Raw genomic sequence first — 24551 nt, 5'->3', positions numbered from 1 at the left:
AATTTTTTATAATTTTTTATAATTTTCTATATTTTTAAATGTTATTGAATTTTATTTAATTATGTTTAATTTTATTTAATTTTTATAATTACTATTTAAATGGGAATAAGCCACAATTAAAGATTAAAGTAAATTGATTGACGTTTCAATTTCTACTTGACGGAAATCGTTCACAAAATACAAACATTCGTAAATTTATTTAATATAAATAAATTAATATAACAATTTACTAATAGTTATATCTAGTTCCAGATATTTAAACCTTGCTTCTTGCTTTATTATTTTCCCATCAATTTCGATTTTACATCGTAGTGGTATTAAGATTTGGATTTATATTTGTTTTTTTCTGCTGATATTATCATATTGTATTTCTTGGCTGCTGTATTGAAGATACAGCAGCTTAAAGAATGCAGGCTAGATTATAGATATACTAAATTATTATAAAAAATATACCTGCAGGCAACAACCACTATCAGATTACATACTAACAGTAATCGCATAAAAATAGAACGGGGGGTTAGACAAGGAGACCCAATGTCACCTAAACTTTTTAATACGGTGCTAGAACATGCTTTTAAGAGTTTGGATTGGATGACAAAGGGAATAAAAATAGATGGAGAATATCTAAACAACTTACGTCTCGCCGATGATATACTTATAATAGCTGAAGATCTAGGTATGGCAAGAGAGATGGTACAGGAACTCGTTGTGGCTACAGAAAGTGTAGGTTTAAATATAAATATTTCGAAAACAAAAATCATGACCAATTTGGTACCCAACCAGAACATCAGTATTGGTGGGAAAGAAATAGAACTCGTAGATAGATATAAATACCTGGGACATGAAATTATGATTGGCAGGGATAACCAGACTCATGAACTGAAGAGAAGAATCGGCCTTGGGTGGGCAGCATTTGGAAAACTGAGAGAAACTTTTAAAAGTGAGCTGCCCACATGCCTAAAGAAAAAGGTATTTGATCAGTGCGTCCTCCCAGTCTTGACGTACGGAGCAGAAACACTTACCTTAACAAAAGCAGCAGCTACCAAACTGAGAGTCACGCAGAGAAGAATGGAGCGGTCCATGTTAGGAATAACTCTGCGAGACAGAATAACCAACGAAGACATCAGGAGAAGAACCGGAGTGACTGACATCATCGAGAAGATAGCCAGACTAAAATGGAGATGGGCAGGACACATAGCCAGAATGACAGATGGGCGATGGACAAAGAGGTTATTGGAATGGAGGCCAAGGGAAGACAAGAGAAGCGTCGGTCGACCACCTACAAGATGGACTGACGATTTAAGAAGACTCAATAAAAACTGGATGAGAGCGGCGCAAGATAGACGGGGTTGGAAACATGAGGAAGAGGCCTATGTTCAGCAGTGGACTCTTGAGGCTGGATGATGATGTATTGAAGATGTGTGTTAATCTTTGGAGCTCGTCTTCCGTCTCGGCGATTAATGCGGCGTCGCGTCGTCTGCATAACATAATATTTGAATTTCTTTGTTCCCCATTCTGTAACCACGACCTTTACGTATTGCTTGTATTATTTTGTCCATTATTATATTAAAGAGAAGTAGGCTTAAGGAGTGAGGAGCAAAGTGTTCAACCAATGCATCCTTCCTATAATGACATATTGATGTCAAACCTGGACCCTAACCAAGGCAAACATGAATAAACTAGCCACAACAGAAAGAACAATGGAAAGCGCAATGTCAGGTATACGACTATCAGATAAAAAGAGGAACGACTGGGTAAGATCCAAAACAAAAGTCGAGGACATAGCAACAAAAATTGCCAAAATTAAATGGAGCTTCGCGGGCCACACTGCTAGACAAAAAGACCAACGTTGGAATACTACAATACAACATTGGAGACCTTACGAAAGTAAACGACCAAGAGGAAGACCACGGATGAGATGGGTCGATGACATTAAAAGAATAGCCGGAACAAATTGGAAATATGTTGCTCAGGATAGAGACCGATGGAAGGAGTTGGGAGAGGCGTATGTCCAATCATGGACGACAGAAGGCTAAGAAGAAGAAGAAGAGGCTTAAGGAGTCACCCTGTCTGACTCCGCTTTGTACTGGTATACACTGTGTTAGTTTTAGCTTGTTATTAATAGATACTCAAAAGGGTCTGGGATGCCGGACTATAACCCATACTGAACGAAAAACGAGCTGGGCTGTAAATGGTTTACACTGTATAAGCGGTGTTCGTAGATGACGATTTATTAAAAAATTATGGATACCATAATGTTCGTTTACCACCCTACTATTCATTAGAGTAATAGTAACATTTGTTGCTCCACCTTGTTCTTCTTAGTACTAACTGTTTATTACCAATGGATATTTATTTAAACTATACTTAAAACTAGCTTATTGTACAATAAACACATACGACGTAGTATATAAGATTCTGTATATAACTATTATGATCTAATAATTTCATTCTGAAGTAATAGGTATTGTTGCTCTAAGACATGACTTACACCAACGCATTATGGAGAAATGTAGGTATCAGTCGTTGTTTTCTTTGCACCAATTGTTATAGAACGTGTAGGTTTACATCGGTTTTGGTATGTATACTAGGCGACACCCATATGCATTAAATAATAGTATCATGTACAATAAAAACGTGGTGGTTAAGTTGAAATTAAATACAATATTTGTAATAAAATATAGTAGATCAGAGCGGATCTGTTTTGAGGTGGATGTAAGAGGTGGCATTCGGATTTTTACAGAAGTAGTTGGATGATACCTTCAGTGATAATAATTGACTTATCCCTCCTTTCAAAAAGTCGGGAACATTAATAAAACATTAAAATATTTAAAAATTAATAAAAACATCGATTTTTTCTACTTTTCTTGCTTATAAGTTTAAAACAATTCATTTTGGAGCAAAGTCGTAACAAAGTAAAGTAGCGACAATTAAATTTTCTATAAGATACGGCTCGTTAAAAATATTTTAGTTTGTTATCCTTACTGCAAGGATAACAAATACAAAAAAGGGGGTGAAACAAGCATTTTCTTATTCAATGTTTTTCAACCCCTTTATTACCCTTAGGACCTTCATATTCAAATTTTTATAACATAGTAAAGGTGTCCTACAAATTTCAATAAGATTGATTAACAGATTTTGCAGAATAATTTTGTAATATAAATTTTTTTTAAAAAATTGAATTTTTTTAAAATCTTGCACAACAAAAACTAAATCATATAAGAGTTTGTCAATTTTTTTGCTTATAAAAACGTACTTAGTGGGCCTGCGTAGCGCAAGCGGTAGGATGCTTGACTCGCAAGCCGGTGGTCCGGGGTTCGAATCCCACCGCCGGCAAGAACATCTAGACATTTTAAAAATGTCTATAGGCCTCAGGTCGACTCAGCCTGAATAAAAATGAGTACCTTGGGTAAAACCAGGGGTAATAATAGACGGTTGAAGCGTAGCACTGGCCATGTTACCTTCCTTGTATACCGTAGGCCCTAGATATAGCAGACTACCCTGCTATACTCCCAAAGCCCCGACAGCGGTATAAAACGGGAGACTATTATTATATAAAACGTACTTAGCCTCTCTAACGTACTTTATGGCATTGAAATCGGATTATTTGGACGGTCTCAAGGAATGTTTTAAAATTATAAACAATTTTTTGGCTTATAAACAAATAGAACATCTCGGTAACTATTAGCTTACATTAAATTCAGAAAACGACGTTGGAAAAGACTTGACAAGACGTTAATGATAAAAGAAAATACGTTGAATTACGAGCAGTACTTCCACAACCGGCCAAAGTTGACCGGCATGTACGACGAACTTATAAACAAGAGGATGATAATCTTTAAACAATTACCTTTTCTATTCGGAGCTCTTTCTTGATAAAAATTTTCTTCTTCTTCTTCTTCATGTGCCGAGCTCGATTATCGAGCGTTGGCTATCAAATTGGCTATAGTAATTTTGTTAACGGCAGCTCGGAAAAGAGATGCAGAGGATCTGTTAAACCAATCTCTCAGGTTTCTAAGCCATGACGTTCTTCTTCGACCTGGCCCTCTCCTTCCGTCTACCTTGCCTTGTATTGTTAAATGGAGTATATTATATCTCTCTGGGTGGCGCATAACATGGCCAAAATATTACTGACGACCATCACCTTTGCCTTTGCGGTGTTTAGCTTAAGGCCATATTCATCACACGTTGTGGTAATCCTATTAATTAGATGTTGAAGTTCTTCGTAATTGCTTGCAATTAACACTGTCTCATCCGCATATCTGAAATTATTAATATTGACGAAAATTTTCATATCTTTTAAATATTTACAACATATATAATATTAATCAAAAACCATCGTTATTGCGCTTGAAAAATATAAAAAAAATTGGGCTGAAGCAAATTGAATTTCAAATATCCAAATCGGTATACGTAAAAAAATGTATTTTTTTGGCTTTCAATCTTCAGTTTTTTTTGTAACATCGAGGTCGGCAATCATCATAGCTATTCGGACTTTGGAGACGGCTGCTCTGAAAAGTTCATTTGATGTACATCCGTACCACTCTCTCAGGTTGCGCAGCCATGACATTCTACGCCTCCCTATGCTTTTCTTTTCTTGGATCTTTCCCTGCATAATTAATTGGAGCAAGGTGTATTTCTCTCCACGTGTAATATGTCCGAGATATTCTAATTGTCTTATTTTTATTGAATTTAAAATTTCCATTTCTTTGTTCATCCTTCCCAGAACCTCTTTGTTTGTGACGTGTTCTGTCCATGATATTTTCAGAATTCTTCTGTACACCCACAGCTCAAATGATTCCAGTTTTTTCATTGATGTCGCATTCAAGGTCCAAGATTCCATTCCATAAAATAAAGTCGAAATAACATAGCACCTCGCCAACCTAACTCTTAGTTCCAGTTTTAAATCCCTGGTACATAGAACTCTTCTCATTTTGTTGAAATTTGCTCTAGCCTTTTCTATTCTTATTTTTATCTCCTGATTGTAATCATTTGTGGAGTTAATCATTGTTCCCAGGTATGCATATTTGTCCACTTGTTCAACGTTGGTTTCGTTTATTAGAAGATTCTCGTTATTTCTTTGAGTTTTCGATGTTCTCATAAATTTCGTCTTCTTAACATTCATTGTTAGACCATACTCTTTTCCATACTCTGCTATTCTGGTCACCAGTCTCTGAAGATCTTCAATGTTTTCGGCTAAGATCACAGTGTCGTCTGCATATCTAATGTTGTTAATGGGAACTCCATTAGAACTCGAATAGAGCCGTCTAAAAAGCGCATTAGCAAATGCCGGATATGCTCTAGTTTTGTTATAAATTAAATAATTTATTTGTACTTCAGTCCAGTATTTATGAACACATGGTTTCGAGTACCACCCCGTAGAGGTCCTGGAGGTCACCACAGGATACTGAACAAAACTGCATTAGAAATCAGATCGACTTTATTCTAACCAATCTAAGATTTAGAAATTCCATTGTAAGCGTTAAGACTTTTCCTGGAGCAGATGTCTCCTCAGACCATAACCTCCTTGTCCCAAAAATAAAACTGAGGGTAAAAAAGATAATTCCAAAAGTTCTAAGGTGAATACCCAGTTAATCAAGATAAATGAAATCCGTGCTGAGGCTTCAACTTTGTATCAATCAATGAAATGAAGAAATTTACATCAGAAATGAAAAACACTGAGAATGTGAACATTATGTGGAGCAAAATCAAAGATTATGTTATAAAAACACAGAAAGAAACTCTATAAAAGAAAACAGAAAGCCGAAAACCTTAGATGACTCAAGAAATACTGAAAATCAGGGAACAAAGAAGAAAATATAGAAACAAAAACCCAAATAAGTACGGAGAAAAACATAAATTAATAAGGAACAAAATAAAAGAGGCTAAGGAAAAGTGGATGATGGAAACATGCATCGAAGTGGAAGAATTGCAGAAAAAGCATGATCATTATAATTTACAAAAGAAAGTGAAAGAATTATCTGGAAAATCACGAACAAATACACCTAACCGATTAATTGACAAAAACAATAAACCTATTAATAACCCAATTGAAATAAAACAAGTATGGACTAAATATATTGAAGATCTTTTCATGGACACATGAACGGAACCAACACAAATTGATAACGAGGAAGCTCCAATAATATTAAAATCTGAAGTCCAACTTGCTATAAACAACTCAAAATCGGGCTGAGCCCCTGGGCCAGATGAAGTTTATATCGAGCTGATTAAACTTATAGACGAAGACAATTTAAGTGCAATAACTATACTATTTAACAACATATACAAATCTGGCGAGATACCTACAGAATGGCTGCTATCGCCCTTTGCTCCGCTACCAAAAACCAAGAACCCCAAACACTGTAATGACTATAGATTAATCATGTTAATGTTACACTTATTAAAAACATTTTTAAAGATTATACATGCAAGAATATTCAGAAATTGCGAAACGGATATGAGTAATAGACAGTTTGGTTTTCGTAACGGCTTTGTAACAGTGGAAGCTCTGTATAGTTTCACAACTCTTGCCCAAAAATGTCGAGACCAACAAAAAGATCTTTTCGTTGCGTTTATAGACTATGAGAAAGCTTTCGACAAAGTTAAAAATAACATTCTCATGGATTGTCTAAGGAGAAAAGGACTCAACAAAAATGACCTTAACATAGTGAGAAATTTCTATTGGAACCAACAGGGTGTGGTAACATTAGATGGAAATAGCACGGATGCGCAACAGATAAGTAGAGGAGTGAGACAGGGCTGTGTACTTTCACCATTACTACTTAATATTTATTCCGAAGAGTTATTTACGCAAGCACTTGAAAACTGTACAGAAGGGATCAAGATAAATGGTGAAAATATAAATAACATCCGTTATGCTGACGATACAGTCATTATCGCTGAAAGTGAGACAGACCTGCAGACGTTACTAAACACAATTTGTGATACTGGGGAACAGTTTGGTTTAACAATAAACATAAAGAAAACAAAAACCATCGTTATCAGTAAGAGGGGCAAAGTCATTACAAGGATCCAGATAAAAAATGAAGATATTGAGCATGTGGACAAAATGAAATACTTAGTAGTCTGTATTACGGAAGATCTGAATGTGAAATCAGAAATTCGCTTAAGAATACAGCAATCAAGAGCAGCCTTTTTGAAGATGAGGAAATTTCTGAGTAACTAAAGACTCAATCTGCAAATCTGATATCGGATGGTAAAATGTTATATCCACTCTATTCTTCTTCATGGTGTCAAAGCCTGGACTGTTAATGTTGACTTAATTAGAAAACTGGAAGCTTTTGAGATGTGGTTTTTTAGGAGAATTTTGAAGATACCATGGACCGATCATATTAAGAACGAAATAGTGTTGCATAGAATGGAAACAGACAGAGAACTTTTGACCACCATTAAAAGGCGAAAGACAGCATATTTGGGACAGCATATTTCGATGGTAAAAATTAGATATTTCTTGATAAGAATGTCATATAGGCTTGTGTTTTAAAGTTGAAGAGTGCGGCTTTCTTATGCAAGGTTTGCATTTTGCCGCAATTAAAGTCACTTTCTATAAAAGTGTTAAAATAAATAAACGTTGCGCGATTTTTGCCATTTTTTACGGTTCTTATTGTCGTCTCCGGGGTAACTAATAAACGTATGAAAATGTGTTAGCAACTTGGTGCAAGTTTCCATGTTTATTAATTTGTCCAACTATTGCGCAATATGGTGTAATATTGCGTAGTTGGCCGATACGCTCTTATTGTGGCATTATCTTGAAGAGACAATGCCATGATGGTTTTATTAGAGGTGGAAATAAAACACATTCTTTCTAAGAAGAAAAAAACTCAGCTTCAGAGTCTTAGAAAGATTCAGAGCCCTTCGAGCAAAGTGCTCTAGGGAGCTACCCTACACGGGTAAAACCATGTGTTGACACTGACTGACTTGAGATCCGAAAATGTCCCATATTTATAGATAAATTAACTTTTATATGAAATTTTTTTATTTCTCAACCAATTAAATTTAATTATATGTTCCAGAAGGAAGGGCGATGCACATCAAGGTGCGTGATTGGTGACACCTGATGACATTATAAGAGAATTAAAATTTATTACTTTTCCATTAACCGTTTACTATGGAATTTATTTTAATTCATTTTTTTGATGTGCGGGGGTGATTAGTATAAGCTTAACTTCAAGATTGTGAGATCGCCACCCTTGTTCCCCTGCCGCCCTTGGAAAAAGATACCCTACAGAAAATGTTATAAACATTATTTGTAGCAAATTAAATTTTCTACAGCTTTTACTTTTTTCTACAACTGTTAATTTTTGTCGTAAAATTGAAAATAAAAACAAAAAGAGAAATCAAACACGATTTCTACCTGGCGAAACCGAATTCAAATTTTTACCACTGTGCTTTCTAAAACTTGCAAAGCAAACAGCTTGATAAATTACTCGGCAAGAGAATCTAAAATTGCATTCCACATGCCGTTCATCATGGTCAAAATTCTTAGTGAATTTAGTTTCTGGTACTCCAAGCGGAGTAAAGTAATAAAACATAATGACGGTATTAGATTTTTGTTTCGATACAGGGCAGCTACAAGCTTTTGATAACTATTGTCTAGGACGGGAAAGATTTTTGTTTTGTTTCAAAGTAGTGGCTATACCGTTCTGAGGAGACCTAAAGAGGTTCAAATACGTACAAGCGGTTTGTCGCTGCCCTGTATCGAAACAAAAATCTAATACCGTCATTATGTTTTATTACTTTACTCCGTTTGGAGTACCAGAAACTGAATTCACTACGAATTTTGACCATGATGAACGGCATGTGGAATGCAATTTTAGATTCCCTTGCTGAGTAATTTATCAAGCTGTTTTCTTTGCAAGTTTTAGAAAGCACAGTGGTAAAAATTTGAATTCGGTTTCGCCAGGTAGAAATCGTTTGATTTCTCTTTTTGTTTTTAGATGGCGTAGTTTCGTCCGTATATAGTTATTTTGATAACTATTGTCTAGGACGGGAAAGATTTTTGTTTTGGTTCAGAGCAGTGGCTATACCGTTTTGAGGAGACCTAAAGAGGTCGAAATACGTATAAGCGGCTTGTCGCTGCCCTGTATCGAAACAAAAATCTAATACCGTCATTATGTGAAAATAAAAAGTTATAAACAAAAATAACTAAAAATTTTTGAACAAATTTTCTTTTAGTTAAACTTTTTTCTGGTCATTTTAGAATAAAATGACATCAGAGCAATAGTATGGATGATTTTTCATAGAGTAATTTTCACTACACATTTGTTTAATATCATTAATTTCTCTGTGTTTTACTGCGCTCCCAAGGGAGTTGAAGGGTACAGGTTTATATAGCTCCGGATGATTTTTGTTTTAAAAATTTTCCGTGTAGAAGAGGTATCTGTTAAGAGAAAGTTTACTGTAAATACTATGCTCATTTTCGATACTTTATTATTGACTTATAGTGTACTTACGGATAAAACGTTTAGGAATAATAATTGAAAATACAAGATAATTTTTTGAATAGTATTTAGTAATACACTGCGCTCCAAAATTAACGCTCAATTTTAAAATTCTTATTTTGAGTTTTGAGAAAAAATTTTTGTTTGTTCTTTTCTGCTTTATGGTTGGTTTAGAACATCTTAAATAAAAACTTTTCTTTTTTTACAAAAAATGTATTAAAATTAACAATATAATATCATAAATCTAAACATCTAAACAAACAACTGATCTAAACAAACTAACATTATAAATTATTGACGAAATTGAAATTTTTAAAGTTGAAGAAAATACTAGTACCGTGTACTAGTATCGAGTATTGCCTCCTCTGGCATTTATTACCGCTTGACAACGATCTCTTATACTGACAATAATCGTTCTAATTTCTTCTTGTACAATTTGATCCCAAATTTCAACCAACCGCAAAAAGAGTTCATCTAATGTGTTTGGTGCATTAGGTAGTTATCGTAGTCATCTGCCTATGATGTCCCAAACATTTTCTATTGGGTTGAGGTCAGGACTTCTCGCAGGCCAATCTATGGCAGGAATTACAACCTCCTGACGATACTGCTGCACAATTCTTGCCATGTGTGGCCTGGCATTATCTTGCATAAGCATGAAATTATCCCCAATAAATGGTGCAAATGGCACTACATGCTCTTCTGAATTCCGTACGATCCTCTAAATTAATCCCACCCCACACCATTACCGAGCCGCCGCCATACTGTACAGTCCCTACGGGACACTGTGCACTGTGCGTAGCGTTCCCCAGGCCTTCTATACACTCGGTTTCTCCTGTCATCAGAAAAAAAAAGTACTTGGATTCATCGGTGAACAATATTCTTCCCCAATCGTCATTATTCCAATCAACATGTTCACGAGCAAAATGCAATCTTTGCCTTCTATGGTCTCTGGTCAATAATAGGCCAATTGGTGCCCTTCCAAGGTGTAGGTCATTTTCGGCAAGCCTTCTTCTAATCGTATTTTGGCTAATTCTAAAGTTATAACGATCCAAAAATTCATTTTGTAGAGAAGTACTGGTAACAAACCTTTGTCTCAGTGTACGAAGTGTCAAAAACCGGTCTTTATTAGGAGTTGTTACCCTTCTACGGCCTTGATCGAGTCTTCTCGAGTTACTTCCAGTAACAGAAAAACGTGTTAACACTCTTGAAATGGTTGACTGAGTGACGTTAAAACGTTCAGCGAGTTCTACTTGAGTGTATCCTTCTTCGCGAAGAGTAACGATTCTTTCAAGCGAGTAACAGTCACTTTCTGACAAATTTCGATTTTCTTGCTGCTGGTGGTTCATTTCGAAGAAAAAAACACTTAGTAAACTTGAAAACCCCCTTTAAACGTTCAGCACAATATAATCCAACCCAACTAAATTCAAAAAAAAAAAATGAAGCACAATTAGCATCTTTTTAATTTTTTTGCAAAAAATGGTAAAAACATCAGCGTTTTTTACCGTTCTTTCGATACATTTTAGAATATACCGGGGGTAACAATAATATATTAGCACAAAAATCCAAACATTAAAATTATTTGATTTACCAGGCTTTTTAAAACTATACGTTAATTTTGGAGCGCAGTGTATTTCCGTCACATACTGCTTAAAGCAGCATAACAACTGCACTAAACATAATTTTCCCCCATGTAACGTAATTTTTTGGAAAGCTATTTACTTTTTTGTACTACACTATCCCGAGGCCAGCATGTACACGGTACTCTTTGCAAAAAGATAAAAGATAAAGCTGAAGAATAGGCACTTAAGATCGTTATTTCATGGGCTCAGTAATAACTATAGAGAACAATAAAATCGTAACTTAAACAACAGATACCAACATTAAAATATCGTATGGTAACGGTACTTTTATCGATATCGATTACTTGCATTTCCTGATATTGATACTATGGTTTATACACAGATGTGATATATGTATCTTCGTTGTAGATTTTTTAATTGTATTATTTTTTCAACCACGAAAAAAAAAGGGCTTTGCTCTAAAGCAGCGTTTCCCAAAGTTTTTTCGTCGAGGAGCACTATTCAGGGCAGATATTCTGTAGGGAGCACTAACCATTACATTTTCTATTCACTTTATTCAATTTTTTTTTCAATCGCAAACATAAGAAACTTAATTACATTATAACGAAAAACAAAAATTAAATGAACCCACAGATCCTATTTCTAAAATCTTAAAAAACGTAATGTCTTCATTTTAATGTGAAGAATGAGGCTGCCTTGATTTGCACAGGTTAGTAATATCCGGTTGAATTTGGGATAACTGCAATCAAATGTCAGGTTCCGCATTCAGTCGAGATCTATAGTTTGTTTTAGTGGTCACATAGGCAGAGAATGCTGCTTCACATAAGTATGTTGTTGCAAAAGGGAGAAGAATAATTTTCGCTTTACCTGGCAAAATTTTAAATTCATTTTTGAGTTGACACCAAAAATCTACTAGCGATTTACTTTCAAAACGTTTTTTATCGCAGAATTCGATGTCAAATCTATCAGGCATTCATACTGCAGAGATGTTAAGGAAGCTGGCTTTTTTAACATTGCAAGGTACGGATCTGCAACTCACAAGTTTTCTTTAATTTTGTCGTGCAATCCGCAGGAAAATAATGATGGAAGTATATGTCGAAAGCATGGATTTTTTTGAATTAGTTTCTCTAAATGACGGAACACCTACTAGAATCGCCGCGAGTGGTAATCATGCTGCCGTTGATTCGACTATCACCTCAGCCTCATTAACAAATCGTATAAACTGGTCAGTATATCCCGACACATTGGGATCCGATCATTTTCCTATTAAAATAGAGCTTAAAATTAATCCTACTTCATTCTTAATTAACCCATCAACAAAATGGAACGATTGCCGCGCTGACTGGAAGCTATTTCAGATTTAGAAAAACAATTATCCACATTTTTATCATCTAATAAACTTTCTAACGATGAGAAGATAGCCCTACTCTTTCAGACTATCTCTCTAGCTGCTTCCAAATCTATGCCCATAAAAAACCTTATACTCCTTCAATGCCAAGGCCTTATTGGTGGGATGAGGAAAGTACATTCATAATAAAATAACGATCAGAAGCCTTGAAAGCGTATCGAACCCAAAGACCCCATAATAATTACATAAACTATAAAAATATAGCGGCCCAAACCAGACGATTATTTAAAACAAAGAAAAAAGCAGTTGGATAAATTTTTTAAATAGTCTAAACTAAAGCACACCTCTCTCAAAAATATCGTCAACCATCAGATCAATTTCCAATAACTATCAGTACAACAAAAAACCTCAACTTTCTGAAAATCTCATTAAAGAGATGTTAGACCAACTTGCACCTTCATCTGCCTCTGGTAATGTTGGTAGGATTAAAGAAATTTTTCGTTTTAATACTAGTATAGATTCCATGTCAAAACCTTTTACTCCTTCAGAAATAGATTTCGCACTAAAAAAAGCAGAAATACAGCCCCCGGTTTAGACGGTTTTACTTATAAGATATTGGACAAATTGCCGTCAAATGCCAAAGATGTTCTCTTACAAATCTTTAATAGTTGGTGGTTGAAACAAGAATATTGCGATACTTTAAAAAATATCATCATATGCCCTTTACTCAAATTTAACTTAAACCCATTTCTTTATTATCATGTGTGACAAAATCCTTTGAACGGCTTATAAAATTTAGATTAGAACATTTTGTTGAAAGTAGTTCAGTTTTTCCCTACTCACAGTATGGATTTCGTAGAGGTCGAGGTACCATTGATGCTCTCGTACATTTAGTTACGGATGTTCAACTCTGTTTCTCAAAAAACAAATTTATGCTATGTTTGTTTCTAGATTTAAAGGGTGCATATGACGTGGTTGATTTGGATATATTATATTCAAAAATGGTGGGGTGTGGTATTGATAAAATATTATCTGCAAATATAATAAATTTGTATGTGAATAGAAAAATATACTTACGGGACCATAGAAATGTATTACACGGTCCAAGAATATTATATAACGGTCTCCCACAAGGCTCAATTCTAAGTTATTATTTAATGTTTATACTGCAGATCTGCATGGTTTGATGGATGAAAAATGCAAAATAATTCAATATGCAGACGATATATGTTTATATACCAGCCATAAATCCTATGAAGATTGTATGTTGAATCTAAAACTTAGCTTTAGTAACATAGATTAGTGGGTGAAACAAATGGGTTTTAGTATATCACAAGAAAAATCTTCGATTGTGTTTCACTAGACGTAGACAAAAAGTCACAGGTAAATGCCAGATAGGTGATTATAATTTCCCCTTAGCAGAAAAGTATAAGTATCTAGGCATGATCCTAGATAAAAAACTCTTGTGGTCCAGCCATATAAAATACGTAAAACAAAAGTGCGAGTGTGGAATTAACCTTCTGCGTTTCGTTTCTAAAAAAAGATCAAAATATCTCTTTAATGTTTTATAGATCCTACATACGATCCATTCTGGATTATGGTTGTATTCTTTACGGTTCAACATGCAAAACAAATCTATTAACTCTTGACAGAATACAATTTAAATCAATAAAAATTTGTCTAGGAGCTATGATGTCTTCACCAAACTAAGCAGTTCTAGCAGAAGCCCAGGAACCATCTTTACACATACGTAGGCAAATGTTAGCCAACAAACGTCTAATAACATACAGATCGTTTAATACAACTATGGTTTATAAAATAGATTTATTTTTGATAGAAAATTTAACAAATTCTTACTGGAGAATAAAAAATTCTCCTCCTCTTGCAGAATCTTTTATCGCTACGAATTCATTTCAATCTTATATATTACAGCTACCAAAATTTCCTTTTTACATACAAGACTTTGAAGTTCTGATAGACAAACCAACCATTATAATGCCCTCTTATTCAGACTTGCCAATTTTAACTAATCTGATATTCAAATCCATACTAAGCAAATTAGGGGAAGATTTAATAATAATTTATACCGATGGTTCAAAAACTGTTGAAAGTACTGGTTTCGCTTTTTTTGTTTCAAACAGCAATTATGTTGAGAAATATCGAATTCCTGAATGTTGTTCTATTTTTACAGCCGAGGCTGCTGCTATACAGAAAGCTGGTGGCTATTTGGTGTGTCACTAATTATTGTGAGAACATCGTAATAGTATCACATTCTTAGGCAGTATTACAAGCTATTCGTAGCCATCCATTGGATAGTTTTCAAAACTCCATTATACTTGATATCAAAAAATTATTACATGATCTAAAATTCACAAAAAAAAAACAGTTACTTTACTCTGGGTTAAAGGACACAATGGAGTAATTGGAAACGAATTAGTGGATGGTATGGCAAAAAATACATCTGAGACATGCGAAATTACAAATTTTTACTACTTTAAAGATCTTTTTTCTATTATCAGGAGTATTGGCAGGGAAAGATGAATGTCAAAATATAAAAAAGTTCAAAAGACTTCAAGAAACGATTACTTTTTTATTCATCCATGTTTACCAAAAAATATTCCACATTTTAATTTTAACTATAATAAATTACATTCTTCGTTAATAACCCGGTTAAAACTTAACCATGGCCTCTTTCCAGAGCATCTGCATAGGATTGGAATCTATGAAACTCATTTCTGTCCTTGTGATGGTAAATCTGTCGGAGATTTAAACCACTTATTTTTCGATTGTCCTAATCATAGGGAACAGACTCGAAGCCTATATTTAGGTTTAATTGATCTCAATATTAGCCTACCAGTTAACATCAGCAATCTGTTATCTTATTCTGACAAATCTATATATAATATTCTAATCAAGTTTATAAGCGATTCTAAAATAAAAATTTAAACATCCTTATAACAATTTTCTGTGGCAAAAAGATTTTTTGTCTAATGCCATCTCTCTCTCTCTCTCTCACACACACACATATATATATATATATATATATATATATATATATATATATACATATATATTAATTTATTATTTATAATAATGTTTACATCCATCGAGTGGGTCATTCACCAGCCCGATCGGTTGACCCCGAATCTGATCTCCAAAGGTAACTTCCTCGTATTCAAATGCGAAACAACTTCATACCAAACACTTATTTATTCGAATATATATATACATACATTCGTGTTCGTACCATTAAGAAATTCTGTAGGCACGCATAAAATTAACACGAATTAATTTATGTAAATTTCCCTATAGATTCTTGACATTGACTCACTTTATTTAAATTAGAGTTTATTCAAAATGGAATTAATTAAAAATGAAATGTATGTTTAATTGCTATGTAAGCAATTTATATATAAGCGATTGCTATATAAGCGATTTATTAATCTTAAAAAGAGAAATAAGAGAGAATACTATTAGATAATTTCTATAACTAGAAATGGTAAAAGTTTTATTTACATGCGATAGACAGGAAATATCCAACAAGGTAGGGAATAGACATGAACATGGACTCTTTCCGTGTTATCTGGGATATGTGTTATTTAATGTTTATGACATTCATAAAAGTGCTGAATAGCCTAGAATTTTGAAGAAATGCCCCTGAAGATGTTCTGAGAGCGAAAATACTTAGGCAAGATTTAATAAAAAACTTTGCTCGATATCTGCCTTTTATTTGATTTAAGTTCATTTATTCGATCATTCAACCATACATCTCTTTGATTTTTGATATATTTTTTTGTTATTTCTAATAGCGCTATTAGATTTGCCATTCCCAGACCAGGACATGCTCAAAATACAATAAATCGTCTTTTTCGATTATTTTCACATATTTCTAGCACATTACCTTAACTGCATGTGAATAAAGAACGATTTTTCATGTATTTTTTTAAGTTTTTTTAATAGCAATGTTTTGTTGGCCACTTTCAAACTGAAATATATTCTGAATTCGAAAAAGCTGCGTCTTTCGGTGATTTTTTTTATATTTTAAGCACATTACCTCATATAAATATAACAAGCACCGATTTTTGTTTCCCCACCCCCTTGTATTAAATTAGTAAAATAATTATATTTAGTTTCATATTAGACTTTTTTCAATTTTTATTAATAATAACGAATTTTTTTAAAATTGCAAACTAGTAAATAAAATAAAATTAATGTTTCTTTTCTTTTTTAATGTTTGGTGAGGGTTTTTTTTGACATATTTGTGAGAACGTAGTCTTGACTTAAGGAGCTGACTGGTTTGTCCAATATATACGCCATCGCAATTTCAGCAGAGAATTTTATATACAACATGAGGTTTTTAAAATTTATTTGAGTTTTGTAAATTCCTTTTCAAAAGATTGTACCCTTTATGAGCAACGGTAATGTTATGTTAGGACAGGATATTGTTCTAATAACCGTTTAATAAATGGAAGATACATACAATTTTTTGGTGTATTATGAAGTAGTTATAATATTATTTTCTCTATGTTAAGTCAGGTCCAGAAATTTGATATGACAATTTTTTTCAACTCCTAATGTGAACTTTAGTTTTTGGTAAAAGTTATTGAATTCATTTAACAAAATATCCATTTTATCATCTGATGCTGCACTTAAACAGTCACCTATAAAACAACAGAAAAAAAAATATCGAAATCTATTTTATTTAAAACATTATGAACGTCGGACGGTTTATTTATAGCGTCAATGATGACGTAGTTTGGGTGCGAGTTGACGAGAAGGGTGATGCGTGGGTTGGCGCGAACATTTTTAACGGCTGATTTTGATTGGAGGGTGGAGCGGACGATATTTTCATGAGAGGTCTCCAGGCCGAAGGTAACCGGATACCATTATATCGTTTATTGAGACAATTTAAATTTTTTAAATTTCTATAGCTTCTCGGATAATGCTTGGTTTATAGAAGCGTACGAGTGCTACGGTTTTGAAGGTTTCAAAATCAATTTTTTGACCTGTATGAAGATGGTATTCACAGACACCAGACTAGAGCTGAAATTCAAGGAAATTGTGAGCAGAAATGGAATGTTTATAAATCCTATTTTGGATTCTACGATTTGTTTGGCCTTATAAGATCAGAGGCAGTCTGCTCAAAGAATTCCATAAAGTTTGTGTTGCTCATTTGGAATGTTGTCTTTGATTGATCGGACAAGAAATGAAAATTTTTGTTGGGGGATAAATATTGAAAAGGCCAAATTGTCTCAATAAAAGAGATGACGGCATCCGGTTACCTTCGACATAGCCCCGACATTAGCAGCCTTCAATCAAGATCCTGCTGCCAGAAATGCTCCAACCCCCGTGTTAATCCCCGCGCCAACTTCCACCCAAACTTCCACCCTGTTGAGTTTAATATTAACATTTATAATATATATTTCATTATTTTATTGTATTTTATTTTATTTTCTTAAATTATAGTCAACTTTATACATCTCTTTTATAGTTTTTAATTTGGTTTCAGATGCATCATCCTCAAATGAGGCAGTTCACTTACAGCAGCGTCTTCGAAGTCTAAGCACTGAACTTGTAACGCTAAGAAACCGGCTCCATGTCCAAGGAGGACAGCCGGCCACCGTAAAAGGCGGCAGCGGACCTATTCCTCCTCTTGCACCTGTTTCGACTGCGCCACAGCCAGCAGTACCACCAAGGTCTGCACACAACGTACCTGCACCAATAGTAAGTCTTACGAATGTACTACATATTACTAAGTATTCAATAGGTATTAGTCTGCCTTACTATTTTATCTTACTATATCTATTTTATCACATTACACAGTTTTACCCAAGTTGATAACGTCATGTTGATAACTTCATAATTAATTAATTATTAAATTCATCTTTTAAGTAAAATTTTCAAATATTACTTACAACACTATGTTGCTTGAAAATCAATTTTTACACAAAACATCCTTAATGGATTATTTTTTAAGTGGCCGCCAAAAATCCACTATCGGCTGTCTTGAAGACCTGTCAATTTCAACAAAAATTTTTACTTTTCCTCGGCCTGATCAGTCGGCTGTTTCCTTCATATTAAATCTTATGACATAGACCTAGTGTCATTAATATATTATAATTGACAATGATTTTCATGTAAGAAAATGGTTGCTGCATCTGCTTACGTTACGTTTAGCTAGTTTCAACTACTTTTAATGTAAGTATTTTCCACTTTATGTTTTTTGTCATTTTAAAGTGTAAATATACTTTTAGGCTTATTCACTAATGATGGTCCGACTGGACCAAAAATGTTTTGAAGATTTGTAATCCTTTTAAATAAAATTTTTAATTTATTTTAATAAATAATATACCATTATACACGAGAAATTCTTCTATGTAGTTCTTTAATATATATTTAATACATGCAACATGAGCTCTGTTCAGTCTGAACGGGTTTTGACACAACCTTCAAAACAAGCAGATGATTCAGTTACTGTGTCAATACGTCTCAGGTCTGTGTGGCCGCTTCGTTACCTATGGTATCTGAAGAAAATAGCAGCCGAAATAACAGCACTTACCGACTAACAAGCAGAAAATTCATCTCGGGTTCCAACGAAAAACTCCAAACAAAATAAAAAATGTTTCATTAGTGGTCAAGGGAAAGGTAAACCAATAATTCTACAGAGCTCGTTGGTGCTGACTTGTCCTCCAAATATGTTATAAATATATGCAAATAAAATTTATAAATAAGCCCAAAGATTCCCCAACAAAGAAAAAACGCAAAACATTAATTGAAGAAAACGATGTAGATCTTGAATTTAGTTTAACAACCTTCATTCAAGATCTAAGCCTGGAGAAGAATGGTTGCGGTGTTTGCAATGTTCGCTTTGAACTCATGTTTCCTTCACTGATGTTCCAAGAAGATCTTATTTGCGAATTATGTCAATAATTTTGTAGCTATTATATGTATGATATTTTGTCTATTAGCAATATTTCATTTTATCTAAAGCATAAAGACAAAATGATTTATAATTGATCTTCTTTTTTTGTCTGTATATGTATGTTCAAAAATGTATATTAGTTTATTTGCAGTTTATTTAGATAATTTACGGACCAAACATGATTGATATAAATTATGGATGTGCTGTGATTTACCAATAAAATGTTCTAGATGTTATCCAATGAAGTTGGTGGTTGCTTGTGTATGAGTGCTTAACTACACAAAAGTTTGTTTTTTTTAGGCTCTTCAAATCATTAAACATATTTGCTTCGTCAGGATATGGAGAAGGTAATATTTCTTTTCAACCAATCTTTATTTTTTAACCAATAAAATCGACCATGTGCTGATAGACAAAAGGGCAGCCAGTAGTATCTCAGATGTGAGAACACGACGAGGAGCATGCTGTGGATCAGACTATATTTTACTCCAAACCAAATTTGTTAACAAAGAAAAAAACAAAAGACAACAAATAACAAACAAACTGAATCTGGAAAACTGAATATTCAGGAATATAAAGAGAAGTTCGAAAAAGAAGTCGCAAATAAGTTAAGAACGCTAGAACTGCATTCCATAGAGGGCAAAAGGAATAGTATCAAACACAAGAAAAAGGCGATAAGAGGAGCACGGTTCGATGACGAGTTAAAACAAGCAATAGAGGAAAGAAATGATACAAACAAAATGTATATAACAATAAGAACACGGAAAAGACGAACATCATTTGAAGTCGCAAAACAGAAAGCAGACAAGATATGTAGAAATAAAAAAAGAGCCTATGAAAATGGACAAATAGAAAAAAATGCAAGAAAATCTCAAAAACAACGAAATTTTGAGGGGCTTACGAATACCTAAAAAAAAGTGGGTATAAACCTCAAACAAGTCTCTATAAAGATGAAAGTGGGTAAATAATCAGTGACCAACAGAAAGTCACAAAAACCCGAAAGCATTATTTGCAGACCCTACTTGGTACACAAGTAGATATGGATGATGAAATGGGTACGAACTACGTAGAAGAGTAGAAGTTCCAGTAGAAGTAGAGAATGGAGTAGAAGCTCCAACCATAGAGAACGTTCTTGACGCTATTAAGGCCCAGAAAAACAATAAAGACCCGCGAGTTGAAGGCAGAATAATTGTATAAGGTAGGTGGCGACCACCTAGCAAGTCGCATCCACGCGCTCATCAAAGATATTTGGCAAAAAGAGAAAATACTTGACGACTGGAATAAAAGTATAGTATGCCCGATCTATAAAAAAAAAGACAAACTCCAGTGCAAAAACTACCGAGAAATTTCTCTACTATGTACATCATATAAAGTCTTCACGTATATTATAAACCAGCGGCTCCAACCACTATAGTGTATTTTTATGTATGAGAGAGTAATAAAACAATAAATTATGTATGCAAATCCCTAAACTGTTGATACGGGTGACTCAATGAAAAACAGATATTTGTCAACAAGTTTACAGAAGTATATAGGAAAACAATTTTAAATTTAGTATGACCACCAGGTATAAAGGTTGGAGCAGAATAGAATACAATAGTTGTGAGGGTTACTAATCCCTAAATAAGGTTGCCAGTGTCGGAGTGATGGAGGTTAACAGGTACTAATGAATTTGCAAGAAATGTAAGATGTTTATTTTATTGGTTATGTATAACCAATAAAAGTTTAATAAGTACCTACCTATTTGCAAAATAAAGTTTAATTCTTTAGATAAAATAAAACGTTTTATTTTATCTCTTTGCAAAATAAAGTTTAATTCTTTGCCTATTTGCAAAATAAAGTTTAATTCTTTAGATAAAATAAAACGTTTTATTTTATCTGAAATGAGTGCATTCCACGAAGTAAGGGTTTCAACAATCAAACATTTAATTCTTTAATTCCAGGAATCTACGACAGTAATTGACTAGATAATTACCTTCTAAACTTATTCCACAGAAAATGTGATAGTGGGTTTTTCCATTTTGTATATAGGAAGGTCCAAGCGGCGTATTCAAAATTCTTAACAGTTCACTAAAAGTAGGTACTTCAGTTGCAAGGTGCAGTTTATTGTGTATACTAGTGTTATGGAAAATTTGGAAGTGCCGTGTAAACGCCGAAAAATTGGTCCTCTAACAGTTAATGAAAAAACATTAATATTTGAGCAGAATAGAATACAATAGTTGTGAGGGTTACTAATCCCTAAATAAGGTTGCCAGTGTCGGAGTGATGGAGGTTAACAGGTACTAATGAATTTGCAAGAAATGTAAGATGTTTATTTTATTGGTTATATATAACCAATAAAAGTTTAATAAGTACCTACCTATTTGCAAAATAAAGTTTAATTCTTTAGATAAAATAAAACGTTTTATTTTATCTATTTGCAAAATAAAGTTTAATTCTTTGCCTATTTGCAAAATAAAGTTTAATTCTTTAGATAAAATAAAACGTTTTATTTTATCTGAAATGAGTGCATTCCACGAAGTAAGGGTTTCAACAATCAAACATTTAATTCTTTAATTCCAGGAATCTACGATAGTAATTGACTAGATAATTACCTTCTAAACTTATTCCACAGAAAATGTGATAGTGGGTTTTTCCATTTTGTATATAGGAAGGTCCAAGTGGCGTATTCAAAATTCTTAACAGTTCACTTCAGTTGCAAGGTGCAGTTTATTGTGTATACTAGTGTTATCGAAAATTTAGAAGTGCCGTGTAAACGCCGAAAAATTGGTCCTCTAACAGTTAATGAAAAAACATTAATATTTAATTGTTTTAAATCATTTACAGACAAACGTTTATGTGAAAGTGTTGATGAGACCGTTGAGTTAGTTAGCAGTACACTTGGTGTTGGGAAATCTACGATTTACAGAGTTATTAAAGAAGAGAAATGTGGTAGTTTTCAAATGCCACGTAATGCTCCAGGGAAACCAAAATTTTAAATAGAATATCATTTTAAAGAAGGACTTCGACGGAAAGTGCATGAATTCTTCTTTAGACAAGAATTTCCAACATTGGATAAAGTTCTTGTCTCAGTTCGAGATGATAAGGATTACCCAGAAATGAGTCGAAGTACGTTATGGAAACTTTTAAAAGAAATAGGCTTCCGCTGGAAAAAGAATCCCAGAAAGTCTATTTTATTAGAAAAAAGCGATATTGTCATATGAAGAAGACATTTTCTAAGAACCATAAAGGAAATGAGAAACCAAAAAAGAAAAATATTTTATCTTGATGAAACATGGATCAACGAGGGTCATACACCAAATAAATTTTGGCAGGATGAAACTGTTACAAGTCAAAGGCACGCTTTTGTAAATAACTTATCTACTGGTTTAAACCCACCATCAGGAAAGGGACGCAGGCTGATAATAGTACACATTGGCAGTTCAGACGGTTTTGTTGAAGGTGGTTTATTAACTTTTGAATCACCTCGTACCGGTAACTACCATGAAGACATGAACGCTGATGTCTTTCAAGAATGGTTCGAACAAATGATAGATCTTCTTCCTAAGAACTGTGTAATAGTAATGGATAATGCAAGTTATCACTCCAGACTTATAGAAGGACTGCACACAACCAAGTGGTTAAAAAAAGACTTGCAGAATTGGCTGAGTTCAAAAAATATTACGTACCATCCCGGATCTATAAGAAAGGAACTTTATTCGTTGTGTGCCCTTCATAAAGAAAAATTTAAAAAATACGAAATTGATGAAATTGCCAAAAATCGTGGAATGACAGTACTTAGATCCCCACCATATCATTGTGAATTAAACCCGATTGAACTGATATGGGCACAGATAAAGAGTGAAGTTTCAAGAAAAAATACCACTTTTAAAATTCATGATGTTAAACAGTTGTTTTTGGAGGCCGTAAATAATGTAAAACCTGAAAACTGGGAAAAGGTAGTAAATCACACTATTAAAAAAGAGGAAAAAATGTGGAAGCTGGACAATATTACTGATAAAATGATCGAGCCAGTTATTATAAATCTTGGTTCTGAAAGTTCATCTTCTGAATCTGATTTGGATTTGTAACAAGTAGCTGTAAGTTTTATATTAATATTTTTATTCATCTATTTAACATACCTTAGACGGTTTTAAAAATTCTTTTTCTCTTTTGTAATTTTTAAAAATTAAAAAAAATGTGAATTTTTTAAAACCCTTTTTAATGTAGGCCAGTCAGTTCTAATATAGTGTGTGATAAAAGAGGTCATTTTTGTTTACATACACATAACACTTTATAACACTGAAATAATTCATTTATTTTTTACAATTATTCAAAGTAATTTTTCAATTAATCTTGAGCACGCCCATGGAGTGGTCGGAGCTATCAGTTAAAATTATGCTAATTACTCTCTCGTTCATAAAAATAAACTATAGCAGAAAATATTATTGGAGAGTATCAGACAGGCTTTCGACGGGGAAGGTCGACACTGGATCAAATATTTACAGTTAAACAGATCTTGAGTTAATCATGGGAACATGATATTAATGTTTACAACGTGTTTGTAGACTGCAAACAGGCATACGACTCAGTCAAAAGGAACAAACTCTACAATATATTGGCTGAATTGGCAATACCACACAAGCTAATTAGACTCATAAAAGCCACAATGGATGAAACTCAGGCATGTGTTCGAATACAAAACCATCAGAGACTTTTTCAAAATTTTGCAGGGACTAAAGCAGGGAGATCGGCTGGCCCCAACTTTGTTTAACCTGGCACTAGAGTATGCGGTTAGGCAAATGCAAACTGGACGAGGAAACCTACTGACCAACCGACGGTTCAACTGGCCGCTTATGCCGATTATATTAACATTATGAGTAGAACATAAACAGGAGCACAGGAAACATATGCAGAGTTAAAAATGCAAACAAAAAGGTTGGGTCTGCAAATTAACACACAAAAAACAAAAATCATGATACAGAAGAGAAGTAATATATTCCCACAAAACATTATACATGAAGATGACATTGAAACGGTTGGAAAGTTTACATACCTGGGAGTAGAAATATATGCCGACGGATCAGCAGATAGAGAAATACGGAGGAGAATAACGCAGGCAAACAGAGCTTATTTTGCCATCTCCCATGTATTTTGGTCTAAAAATGTCCACCGAAATACTAAAATGAGAATCTATGAAACCTTAATTCGACCAATAGCATGCTATGACAGTGAAGCATGGTTCCTGAAAGAAACATCCA

The 24551-nt window shown here is 33.8% G+C and overlaps 1 protein-coding gene across 3 annotated transcripts in view; it reads left to right on the top strand.

Moving 5' to 3' along the window:
- Positions 1–24551, top strand: part of dachs (unconventional myosin-IXb-like dachs) — a 269952-nt gene that overhangs the window by 205840 nt on the left and 39561 nt on the right. For 2 of the 3 annotated variants that reach the window (XM_072534244.1, XM_072534246.1), the window contains one exon: positions 17902–18116. In XM_072534244.1, the coding sequence (XP_072390345.1) occupies positions 17902–18116 (215 nt within the window). Of the gene's footprint in view, positions 1–17883; positions 18117–24551 lie in introns of all 3 variants that reach the window. The other variant, XM_072534245.1, reaches the window with a different exon arrangement.

Source organism: Diabrotica undecimpunctata, chromosome 6 (genome assembly GCF_040954645.1).
Source record: "Diabrotica undecimpunctata isolate CICGRU chromosome 6, icDiaUnde3, whole genome shotgun sequence".
In the NCBI taxonomy this organism is placed as follows: Eukaryota; Metazoa; Arthropoda; class Insecta; order Coleoptera; family Chrysomelidae; genus Diabrotica; species Diabrotica undecimpunctata.
The sequence above is the reverse complement of the archived record's forward strand: the minus strand, read 5'-3'. Positions and strand labels throughout refer to the sequence as shown.